The sequence below is a fragment of the Balaenoptera acutorostrata genome, chromosome 3 (genome assembly GCF_949987535.1).
Source record: "Balaenoptera acutorostrata chromosome 3, mBalAcu1.1, whole genome shotgun sequence".
NCBI classification, from domain to species: Eukaryota; Metazoa; Chordata; class Mammalia; order Artiodactyla; family Balaenopteridae; genus Balaenoptera; species Balaenoptera acutorostrata.
In genome coordinates, this window is record NC_080066.1 from 16,213,294 (window position 1) to 16,226,710 (window position 13,417).

At 36.0% G+C, this 13,417-nt stretch overlaps 1 protein-coding gene across 1 annotated transcript in view; it reads right to left on the bottom strand.

Annotated features, from left to right (window-relative positions):
* MALRD1 (MAM and LDL receptor class A domain containing 1) overlaps positions 1–13,417 on the bottom strand; it is a 608,926-nt gene that overhangs the window by 526,323 nt on the left and 69,186 nt on the right. The window contains exons 9-11 of the mRNA XM_057542012.1: positions 12,224–12,390; positions 7,000–7,092; positions 4,189–4,396 (exon numbers count right to left, since the gene is read on the bottom strand). Of these exons, the coding sequence (XP_057397995.1) occupies positions 4,189–4,396; positions 7,000–7,092; positions 12,224–12,390 (468 nt within the window). The remainder of the gene's footprint in view (positions 1–4,188; positions 4,397–6,999; positions 7,093–12,223; positions 12,391–13,417) is intronic.

Sequence of the window (13,417 nt, forward strand, 5' to 3'; positions counted from 1 at the left end):
AGAAAGCCCTCGCACAGAAACGAAGACCCAACACAGCCATAAATAAATAAACAAAACAAAACAAAAAAAAATACAGCCTTTTGTGAAGTATTTTGAGAAGGGAGAAGCAGAAAGGAGGAGCATGAAAAAAAGCTCACTTGTCTGCCACTAACACCGGTTCAGCAGGGCCTTTTTTATGTTCATGTGAACTATGTATTTGAAGCTGAAGGTGCTGTGGAGGACAGGCGTTTCCTGTGCATCTCCTGCACCAATCGTAAGGATGGAGCCTTTTAGGGTGGAATTGGCAAAGTTTTACTGGGCAAGAGCGTCTAGACTGTTTAGAACTTTTACAGGTGACATCCTCCACTCGGTAAGGGTTAGATGACTTCGGACAAGTTCTACAAAACTGCTTGAAGTAAACCTCGTGAGCGCGGTGTACACACCTGGCACCTGCACTTTCCCATCCTTGCAGTAATCACAGCCTTTTTCCTGCTCTAAGAACTGGAAACGCCCGCCGCGCTCCTCGCTGGCTCCAGGCTCTAGCCACCACCTGTTCCCGCAGCGGCCGGCTCGCCTCGGTCACGGTCACGGCCGTCTGGGGCCTCCGCACCGGCGGAGGCTGCTTCGGGCTCCTGGGAGAACGCCTCCCCAGGCCTCCCGCGGCTCCCAGATCACCCGCACCATGGCCCGGGCCATGTCCTCCTCCAGGGACCACGGCCACTGGGGCGCCTTCCTCGGCGACACCTCTCCTGCCTCGGGGTGTCAGAGATGGTGGCCCTCCCTCTCCCTCCGGCGCCCCCAGCTCCGCTCGCCCTCTCGGCCCTTCAAGGAAGGTGTTGCGGCGGGAGGCAAGGACTCGGGACAGCGCGGGAAGCACACGCGTCCCGGGGCACCGCCCTGGGGGGATGCCCTGCTCGGGGAGGCCCCCAACCTGGGTGCCCTGCGGGGGAGGCCGAGCCACCTGCACCCGCACCCTCAGGTCCGGGATCACACGGGCAGGGGGGCGCGGGTCTGCACAGCCCCATGCACCGTCCCAGCGAGGGCTGCACCGCGATGTCGTGGCGCGTGTTCACCTGCAAGGGCCCATCGAGGCTGCTGACTGCAGGGCGAGGCGGGGCCTCACCTGCGGCAGGTGGTCCGTGAACCGTGCCCGCTGGGAGATGTGGAAACACTCGGCGGCCCTCAGCTCACCGTAGCCCCGGAAAGACCACGAGGCTGTGCAGAGGAAGTGGGAGGGTAGAGCCAGCTCGGGTGCGGCCAGCAGCCCCGCCCAGCCGCGCCCTTGGCTTTGGCTGCCAGCGGATAGGGCTAAGGATCCTAGCGCGGGGGCGCAACCCGGGTACATGCAACCGTCCAGCACCTCGGCCTCCAGGGCACCCATATGCATAGCCCCACCTAGTTAAGAACATAAATCTTGAGTCAAGTGTTCTTACTACAAAAGCGGGGGGAGGGCAGGGGAGGACAAGGAAAACTTTGGAGGTGAAGGATGTGGTGACAGTTTCACAGGTGTACGCATATGTCCAAACTAATCAAACTGTATACATTGATTTTGTGCCGATTTTCGTACAATAATTATACCGTAATAAAACTATTTTAAAATGTATTGTTTGGAATTATAATGATGCCCTTAGGGATTAGTGAAGTACTGGGAGTTTTGTTTCTATCATGAAAGGCCTCCAATTTGCCTCTTAAGACTACTTTTTTTTTATTGCCACCTGTTTTCTCTCTCAGCCATCTCTTCAATTCTTAAGTCTTTTAGGCACAGTGGTTCTCAAACTTTAATATGCAGGTGAATCACCTGGAACATTGTTAAAATGAAACTCTGGGTTCTGTAAGGCTGGGTTATATATCCTAAAGTTCTGCATTTCAAAGGAACTCTCAGATGCTGCCGCTGATACCGCTGGTCAAGGAAGTAACGCTATAATAGCAAACTCTAGCAAAACCCATTTTCCCTTTACCATTAACTGCTTTTGAAAAGGCACTAGGCTACACGCTCAATCAACTACATTTGTCAAAAGAGTATAAAAGTAAGAGGAACTTGGTAAAGAAAGAACACCTGAGTGAATGTGCTTTTTGCAAAAATCACACAGACTACAGATACCAACTGACAATATTCATGAGTTAATATTTACCGAGTCTCCAGAATATAGTAAGTACTCCTGGTGTATTCAAACTATATCTATGAGCTACACCGTTCTAGAGATTCATCCTATACTGGGATAAAAAGAAGATATAAAAGCATTTTCCTTGTGCTTCATGAACTTTAAAATTCTATTTTTAAGAAAAATTTGTATAACAAATTCAAATTTGTAAAGTATAAATTTAAAAGTATGTGGAAAATGTTTCAAAGTGGTTTTAAATTTCAAAGGAAAGCCTCTTAATTTGTAATAACATATGTATGCATGTGTATATATGCACAATATGTTAAACACTTTAGTGCAGAAAATATTGTAACATTATATTAATTCTAATAATTCAATTACTATATAAATAATTTCCTCAAAGCAAAAATGATTGTACAAATATTTACATGAAATACTCATGCTGACATCAAAGTATATGGATATTTTGTAATATGTAACATGGCTACCTTTTTTTTTTGGTCATATCACTTATATAAAGTTGATCTCAGGCAAGCATGACAGGTTTTCTTTGGCCAAATGAGCTTACATTATTTGGAATACTTATCAGACTAAGAAGTAACACTATCTGTTGATAAGCACAGCCATCTGTCCCTGAATTCACAGAAAGGAAATAGCAGGATGGTATCAAGATATACCCTATGGGGAAAATGCCAGATAAGTAATCAATAAAACTCCAATAAAGGAGGAGAAATGGGAAAATATGTCCAAAATCAAATGCTAAAGTATCTACCAATACTCTAGGTGGAATTCGATTAAGAAAACCAATTAAAAGGAGAGCCTTCACCAGAGGAAAAAAAGGAGAAAAGAAGCTAAGTTTCCATATGTAGAATTGAAAAGATAAGAAATATATTTACTTTCAGTTATTGGAATTGAGAATAATACAAACCATTAGAAAGGTGAATTTCTCCAAAAGAAATGAACCAAATTGTCTGTAAAAAAGCATTTAAATGAAGCATAAAGAGGAATGTGACACTCACATTAGAGAAAACGAATGGTCCTCATATTTTTTAATGAACAAAAAGAGAGCACCGAAAATATCCACAGAGATCATATTGGTAAGGAGATTATTTTGCTTCTATGGTTAAGACCAGGTGTCTGAGGAATTAATTGAATTCCTGCTTACAAACAGGCAGAGGATTTCTCACTTGCTTTCCCATCTTCTCTTTTCTACACCCCAGTCCACTGCTGTTAATAAAATGCTTACTCGCCCATCAGCAGAAGCATTTTCATTAAAAAGGTGATATTTATCTTACTGCCATACTTTTCTCTTGCTCAACAAAATATATCACTAAAATAAAACACTGCAGCAAAATAAATGTCAAATTTTTAATAATTAAAAAACCCTCTTGTTTGTGACATAAAAATTGGATGCATTTAGTCTTAATTCATTTCTAAAGAGACACAAATATCTTAGTTGCTAAGTTACCTCATGTAAGAACCATCATGTAGTTTGTAAATTACATTATATTTCCTTTCTAATACAACTAGGTTTGAATAGTAATGGAATTTCTCGTCATTACTCCTATCAAAGACTCTCCATAAACGGTCTGAAATGAAGTTGTTGGGCTTTCTTGCCTAGTCGTGAATACCAACCATGGCTACCACGGTTGTCTGGAAGGCCATGGCAGCCCTTCTCCTCTTTACCCTTTCCCCACAGCTTCCTACATGATTGGTCAGAATGGAAAAAGCCCTACAATTAATAAAGGTTAGTAATCCATAATATATGTCTCCAAAGAGCAGAGTACAAATAGGTTCCCTCTCCCATCCATTTTCCTCTTTAATCAAAACACACACACACACACACACACACACACACAACTAATCACAACTATTCATTTGTTGAACAAATAGAGAGATTTCAAGTGTTAGCAAAAAGCACCAAAACATCATAGAGATGTTAGCATAGAGATGCCCACAAGGAGTAGTACTAATGGCTTCAGAATGAGAATGTACATTCATCTTACTTCATACATATTAAATGTACCTTGCTCAAGACAAAGACTCTTAAATCCAAGCGTAGTCATGAATGTGAGCATATGAGTGAGTAAACCATTAATTTACTTACAGCAAGTCGCTGGATCCTCGTCACTCTCATCAGAACAGTCCTGCTGAGAGTCACAGACCAGTTCTTGGGCAATGCACTGGCCGCTGGCACAAGTGAATTCATCTGCAGAGCAAAGCTGTCTGCATGGGGCCTGTGCACAGGCGTAGACCCAGAGCTGATCGAGCCCAATAAAACCTTTCTGGCTCAGAATAGTCCCTTCAAAAATAATCTTCAGGGAAAAACAAAGAACAATTTGTGAGCTTACAATCTCTTCAAAAAGACCCAAAAAAGAATAATAGAGATTAAAGAATTATTAAGAATAATGCCTGTTTAAAGAGCAAGCAAATAACAACTAAGAACAAAGTTCCTATTTGATCAGCTTGACCCACACACATAAGACTGATGGGCACATTAGATCCACTGAGGCCTCTGAGAAACGACCCATGATCTGAGGAAAGCATCCCATTTAACCACCGACAATGTCCCTAACTGCAAACTTGTTGTTTGGTCATCTTCACAGTCCGCTTACTTTAATATTCAAGGAAAAGAATAAGTGTTATCACTACTTATACGAGAGCTATAACTGCATTTGGTTTTTTAACTACTAAAATTAGTTATTGGAACGCATGAAGGGAAATGTCAGGCAGACAGTAAGATACACAATAGAACATTTAAAAGAATAAATTTTAAAATCTATTAATTTTTATAGAAGAATTGCTCTAATAGTCAAAGAAGCACTAATTAAAGGAAATGAATCTCATTTTCTCCAATCGAATTGCTAGCTTTCTGAAGGTATACAATACTAGCAAGTGAAACAACCATACATTGCAGTCTAGTGTGAGAGAATGTCCAAGTATTAATATCCCTTGAGGTTCTAACAAGAGCAATGGTTAATTAACACCAAGAGTGCAGGAGAGATAGAAATCAAAGACTGTATAGCAAATAACTAATTATTTGCTGTCCAAACCGGTAGTCACTAGCTCCATAGGGCTATTTAAATTTAAATTAACTAAAATTAAATTAAAATTCAGTTCTACACTTCAGTAGTTACATTTCAACTGTTCAATAGCCACATGTGGCTACTGGCTACTATACTGGAGAGCACAGATAAAATTTCCATTAACACAAAAAGTTCTTTGGATCAGCACTGAACTAGATACTGGGTTTTGTTTTGTTTTCATGGGATAGAGCAAAAGTATTTCTTTTTTACTGAAGTATAGTTAATTTATAATACTGTGTTAGCTTCAGGTATACAGCATAGTAATTCAGGTTTTTTTGCATAGATATTGTTAATGTGTAAATAAGATACTAGGAACAAAGACTGACTCCTTTTAGTCTCTTTCAGCTTAAAGTTTCTGACAGAATTTCTTTTCAAAAACATGAGCGATATATATTTGTTTATTAAGAATTACTTAAGATGAAGTTTGCATAAATATTTAACAATTTATAAAATAATATTAAATTTAAATATTTCATAAGAACACTTTGTATCTTTCTCCATAATGAATATCTTATATGTTAAAATTATGGGACTTACAGCTGTGTATTTTCATAGCAGCAAGATAACAGATATGCAGAAATGATCTAAGTTTAGGTTTCAAAAATTTATGCATTTAAACTTTGATCTCAAAAGTCTGCCATTACTGAAAAGCCAGTTACATTTAATATGTACTTGGAAACCTCAGATAACTCCAATATTATTTTCATTATATTTTTTGTTTTATCTTTGAGTTAAGTACAAAAACAAACTTTAATATTCAGCTTATGTAAAAAAGAATAAAGGTCCAATCATTTAGTACTTCTTTCAGAAGTTATAAAGATAGATATCAGCTTAGAGAAATTAAAATAGTGTCAAAATTTTAACTCAACGTGCTATGATATAAACCTCAGCTCTTCTGAGATTGCTACAAAAATGCTGATTCATAAATTCCAACTTCAGCAGTAAATTGGATTCTAAAAACCTCCATGGTCACAGTTCAGTATCATTTGGGCTCTCCCTTTTAATACCTAGAAAAATGTATGAGTGTGATATTACCTTAAACGAATGAAATTGGTTCCCTAAGCCACACATACAACCACCCTCATTATTTTACACTCACACTCCAGCATAAATATATTTATGTACTCTATATACAAAACAAAATGGGTGGAAACTTAGAGTACTACACTTCAAAAATAAAAATCTAAACAGCAATTAATTATAACAGTATTTCAATGTTGATCTCTCTGACACTACTACACTTTGCAATATTGCCATGATATTAGAAAAGAAAGAAATGACAGGCAAACACTTGATATGAAAGTTTAAAAATATTATCAGATACATTTTTCTGCACAATCTCAGCTCTATATACAACACAAAACCCCAAGTTAATATTTTTAAGAGATAGCATTCCCACTGAGCCTATGTTTATTTCAGATGCATCTTTGTACAGGTAGAGTTACCCATGTGTTATAAAGATATGAATTACTGCAATCAAAACATTTGCATGTACTCTACTGATTTTCCAATACCAGTTTATTATTTATCTGCTTCATAATGTACCTGGCTTCCCTGTTTGTACTGCATGGCGTCTGGGGGTCCTAGGGAGGGAACCCATGGAGGATGAGGATGCTTTAAACAAGAGCAGTTATGCTCTTGCCCCTCCACTCAAGAAGATTTGACCTGAGCAGGGCTATAGGTACAATGAAAAGTAATTGCTCTCCCCAGATATACAAGTCGACATCCCTAATTTCAATGCTAATGTAAATGAAGCAATGGGGGATAAATTCATAACTACAAAGTTAAAAATTAAACTCATGATAAAAAATATTTGTTTTTCCCTTTTATACCTTAAATGTCTTCAGTCCTTCTGGTATTAACACATCCGCTTTCACCCATTTTCTGTGAGTTGATATGTTGTAGGTCCAAAATATTTCTTCTTCCTTTGATCCAAAGAAAAAGACATCACTCATTCCCCAAATTCTACTCTCATAGTTATGCATGTGCTCTCTTAATTATATTTCAGTAGAGTTTACCCTACCTGTAGGATATTAAGTACTAAGAAATCTAAAGTATTGGTTAAAAAGCTATATAACATTTTAAAAGAAAAATGAAGAAAAGGAGAGGGGAAGGGATGAAAAGATAGAGCAGAGGATTTTTAAGGTAGTGAAAATACTCTTTATGATAATATAATGATGGATACATGTCATTCATTATACATTTGTCCAAACCCATAGAATGTGCAACACAAAGAGTGAACCCTAATGTAAACTAGAGACTTCAGGTGATAATGACGTGTCAGTGTTGATTCATCAATTGTAACATGTGTACCATTCTGGTGGAGGATGCTGAAAACGGGTGAGGCTAAGTATGTGTGGGGACAGGGGGTATATGGGAAATCTCTGTACCTTCCTCTCAATTTTGCTGTGAATCTAAAACTGCTCTATAAAAATTATTGTTTTTAAAAATAAGGAAATAAAGCATGTCTACATAGTAAAGCTGCCTATTTTTTTTTTCTGATGGAGAGTAAGGACAGAACAAAAATTTGAATGGAATCTTGAATAAAGTACTGCACTTCGAAAAATAAAATTCTAAATAGCAACTAATAAACCAGCTATTTATATCTTAATCCCACTGACATTACTTCATTTTGCAATATTGCCATGATAATAGGAAAGAAAAAATGGCAGGCAAATATTTAACATGAAAGTTAAAAAATTGTTATCAGATATATTTTCTGTACAATCTCACCTTAAATATTTTTTCCTATGGAAGAATTCATTCCAAGTTCCAAATAATACAGTTGTTTTCTGGAGATTATATTTCTATTTGACTCTCCAGTCAATCAAAGACCTTTTCAAAAAAAAAAAAAAGACCTTTTCATGTCTTCTAAAGCATGCTATGTCATGCATCTGTATGATGATCATTTTCTAGGTTGCAAAGTGTATCCAAAATTATGTTACTATATACTATGAGGTCAGATATTCGATAAAAGTCTACAATGTACTCCACAATTTTGCCTATGGTACTGGACTTTATGATTTACGACTGTGCTTTTATGTTCTGAAATAATCCTATTTTTCCTTAGATTTAGTGAAATATATGTATAATGAACTATAGTGAAAATGCAGACAGTGGCATAAGTATGTCTCAGGTTGAGCTCTGAGACTATCTCTGTGCTCTCCTTCTGCGAGACAGGAAACAGCACTGAAAGGTGACATCTAGTTGTAATTCAAATGACACATGACACTCATACTTTTTCAGACTCTCGTTAGCCTTTATTTCCTCACTTGGTTTCACTTATTTCATTCATACTTAAGGTTTTCTAAAAATGAATCTATTTTTAACTTAGTCCTTTGCCCTTTGTTATCTACTCCAATTTCCAAGTCTGAAGTATTTCAGAAGATTGTCTAAACCAATTAAAATATACTTCATTCCATTACTTATTCATATCAATGATTAAGACTTCCACAAGACAATGAAACATACATGGTGGACACATTTTCAGCTGATAGCTTCCAGGTCACATCACAATGAAGTGAAGTTATAAAAAGTTGATAAATACAGCAAATTTTTCTTTCAATAATTTCTTATGCAACTTCAATTATTTAGCATCGAGACACTACACTCTCCACAGATGCTTTTAGTGACACTACTTGGCAAGCTGCATTCACCCTGTCCCCTCACTTTAATTTTATGATGATAATTTACAGCTATTGTGCTCTTTCTTCACAGTGCCTAATTGATTCCCCCCTGTTCTACTTGAAGAAGAATGCATTTACATTTTTTTCAGAAAGCTGAGCAGAGTTCTTTCTAAACTTAAATGGTTTTTCACACAAGAAGTTAATGGTATATTGTGTATGAAATCCAGATTTTTCTACCACATTTTCCTATCTGACAACACAAGCAATGAAAAGGAAAAAGGATTTACCCCAACTAAATGAAATCAGCTTTTATTTTATTTTTGTCCTTACTCTCAGACTCTTATCTAGTTACTTTCAACAGGTGTCAATGTAAAAAAAGAAACCCTCAGTTCAGAAAAGCCTTTCAAGGGATGTTCTAATTTTCTATTATCTTAAAATCAATCTATCAAAATTATTTAAATGTCTTTATTCCCCTAGACCAGGATCAATAATGCCATTTTACCTTTCAAGAAAAATATTTATCACTAGATCTCTTAGAGACCAGCTTATCCTTCCCCCTTTCAATGAAAAAAATCAAGGTATCAAATTCAAGGTTTTTTTTTTAACTACTTTTGATTGCATGTGGTGATAGGACCATGTACTGTGGCAAAAACCTTCCTTCAAGGAGAGCTTATTATAGCTTTAAAATCTGTATCATACAAGAAAAGATATTTTCTAAGGCATTTTCTCTCCTGTCCCAGCTATGTGTTCCTCCTATTTATTTGCCAGTGGGAATTTTAAAATATGTAAAAGGCACCACAAGCTGGACACCCCCACTATCCTTGGCTCACTGACATGGCAGCTGTCCTCAGGATAAAAGATAGGCCGTTGCTATGATTATTTTCTTATATATGATGGACAGAGACTTGATCCCAAGAATAGTTCAATGGTACAATCTAGAACTGCTACACACTGAAGCTGACTTTAAAAGTTTCAACTTTTTAGTTAACTTGTCTTTTACCTATTTTCTATTTCTCAAGTTCTAAAGTACTCTGAAAATAAAGAAAATTACCCTCAGCATTCTCACTAGATATTTCTTGGTTCATCAGCACATTTCATCCTAAGGGTTATTTTCGTTTTTCTATTCATGGAATATGTAAATGATCATTTTCATCCAGAGCTAATTTTTAAAATGATAGGTTTGAAGTCTTTTTTAACTTTGTGATAAAACATCAACTTGTAATTTAAATGTACTTTGATGCAGTTTGCATTGGTGACCAACGTTTTACGTGTATAGAGCACAGCAAATAGTGTCAGAAAAGACTGGACACTGCCTTGCAGAATACTGGGTAAACTAATGGATCAAACATCAGTCAATGCTCTCTAAGATGTACCCCCAATTGGTTCTGATTAACACATTAGGTCGGTTCTCCAGAATTAACTTCTTCTTTTCTTATAATGTGGGAGATGGAATCTTGGTAAGTCTGTTCTTATTATATGAGGCGGTATCTGAAGCCAATTTGTTTGCACTCTTTTCTTGTGCAATCCCAGAGCCACCAGAGGAATGATATTGCTCACTTTCAATAATTCAAAACTCCATATCCACATACTGAAACTTAAAATCCATCACTGATGTTCAGGGTAGATTAAAATAATCCTTAGTATTAGAAGATAGATAACAAGTTTCTACTCAAATTTAGGACAGTGATTCACTCAAAATCTAATGACTGTTGATTACCCACCATGTGAAAAACACTATTGTAGGACCGTATATTTTTAAAGCATCTTTAAGTATAATATAAGCTCAACAAAATTATTGCAGACTTTTTTTTTTATTATGCCTTTGTTGAAGAAGGATTTGGAAATTACAGAAAATTTCAAATTGCATGAAAGCTCAATGGGCTTGGTTTACATGGCACAGGTGATTATAACTAAAAGGTGCTTAAAGCTTGAATGGTATAACATATACGGATAAAGTTTAACCTATTTTTTTTTGTAAAATTTCTCCCAATTATCTGGAAAGTTTGAAGTATTACACAAAGGGCAGGGAGAGGTTTCTGCCCCTCCACCCACCCCACACCATGTCAAATTGAATGAAATATATCAAATAGATTCTAGGGCAGTGGACTGCCAAATATTGCTACAAAAAAAATGTTACAAAATGCTACAAATTGTGTCTCATCTGTGTAACAAAGGACAATGTATTAGGCCATCTAATGAGAGTATTCATTCAACTTCATGCTTTAGAAGTCTGGAAAACAGAAGTAGAAGATAAAAGACTGGATATGATGAAAACAACACAAAAGGAAAAGGGAGAGGTGATATGATAGAACTCAGAAGAAAAGGGGAATGCCTCTTGAATGTTCAAGTATCTTGGTAATAAGCAGTCTGATACTTGCGGATTAATTATGAAGTCACTGCAAACTTCAGAAAAGAACAGAAGAAAATGCTGTTGACAGATGGTTAGTGGCACTTGTTAAGTACAGATGACAAACTTTTGTTGAATAATGAATCTGGCTGATGTCATGCAGAAGTTTCAACTGGATTTATCCAAAGCATCCTGAGCCAAAGGAAACTACTTGCTTGGATACTTTTATTGTCTTTCTTTTCCAATGTCAGAATTCCTGCAATTATTGTCAAATGTTTCCCATTTGTAGGATAACTGCTGTTTACCCTTATGATTTTTTTACTCCTACGTATAAATAAATTCTTCTTCACAATAGAAGTTCTCAGAGTGTCTCAAGTGTTTTCCCAATTGTAGAGACTTGTTTTTAGTTAGTTAGGTTAAAAAAAAAAAAAAAAAGCATGGATTTGTTTATTCACTAGCATTACCACTACAACTTTCACTCTGCCCAGCACACCACTTTTTTTAATTTATATGACTCATTTGGCTGTATTTAATCAGCAATTACCAATCTTTTAAAACTGTATCTACTGTACCAGAACAAGTAATTTGCTTCCGTCATATTTACAGCTTTAAGTATACAGAGATCAAAAATCCAGAACAGATCACATCAGAGCTTCAGTATAGAGTTAATAATATAGAATCCCAAATATATTATTACACCATAGTTTTTAATATATTTTCATGAATTTTACCAATTTTATGAAATATTTTGCAAACGACCACAGTGTACATGACAATATCTCCTAAACCAGCTTCTTAATACTTCTTTTTAAACGTATACCAATTAAACAACATTTGTGCTATTGTATAGCACAGGTAACTATATTCAGTATCCTGCAATAAACCATAATGGAAAAGAAAAAAACAAATTCCCCCTCAGAAGCAAAAAAAAAAAAAAAAAAAAAAAATTAAAGGTATACCAAATAAAGTCAAGATAAGGAATACCTATAGCCTACATGCAACTGAGAAATAGAAACAAAAGTTGCCAAGAATAAAAATTTCATTTATTCAATGAATTTGAAATTAATGCAAGTTTCTTCTCACCTTTTGATTATACAGTCCTACTCTCAGAACACTGTTTTCCATAGAGTAATAGAATTGAAGATGACAGCTCTTGCCCAAGCAGTGACACACAGAGCTATTTAGATAAGCCCTGCTGTCTAAATGGTTAAGAGTAGAAGCATGCTTAGCCCCTACCCATATATAGTAACCTGAAAAATAAAGGGGAAAAAAAGCAACTTAGAAGAAATTAGCTGCTTTCTGTTTGAACAAAATTATTGTATTACTTTTCCAAATCAAGCTTGAAACACAAATATTTTATTTAAAAGAATACGATGTTTTTAAAAGATTGCATCAACTACAAATTACAGATTTTCGTTTCCATATTTGATTTCTAAAATGCATTGTAATCTCCTCCTAATTCCTAAAATCAAAGTTTGACAATACCTTCAATATGAAAATTCAATATTCTTATAAAAAGAAATCTAGTGATGTAAAAATCTCTGAACCACCAAATGATCATTCTTTTAAATATAACAATGCAATCTTTCTTTAATCAAAAATTCCTCATCTTTCTTCCCAGAATTATTTTCCCTTTTGATTATTTTTTCTATTCTTCACAAAAAAACTTTTATCGTTTAAGGGAATATAATTTAAACTGCCCTCTTTCTTACCAAACTACATGGAAGCATCATATACTTACAGTCCTACTGAACTACACATATGGATTGTATAGTACTTAAAAATATTGTCAATTTTTTCCATCTGATTCTTAAAACCAATTTGGATTACTTTTGAACTCAACAATATATACAATGCAGAGCTACAAAGATATTTCTATGTTTTATAACTTCAATTTTCAAAGATAAAGTCTTTCAAATGTTTTCTTTGTAAGAGAGCAAATATTCCTGCAACATCTAAAAACTTTGAACTTAAATTCAGTGAAATTTATTTACTAGACATGTTAGCCTTTAATCAAAGTAGTATATAATAAGTTAATACTTTTCCTCTGACCTATATGTAAGGAAATGATAAATAAAATGAAAAAACATTTTTACAAAAGCAGAGACAGATTAAACAAGACAAAACATCTCAAAAGATAAGGAAAAAATAGATATGCCAAGGGATGAGCAGGGCTGAAACCACAGAACTCTTGGATGTTGGGACCAGAAGCAGGCTGTAGTAGCTAGAATTTTGACTAGTTTAAATGTTGCAAAATCCTGGATGAACAGAGTCAAA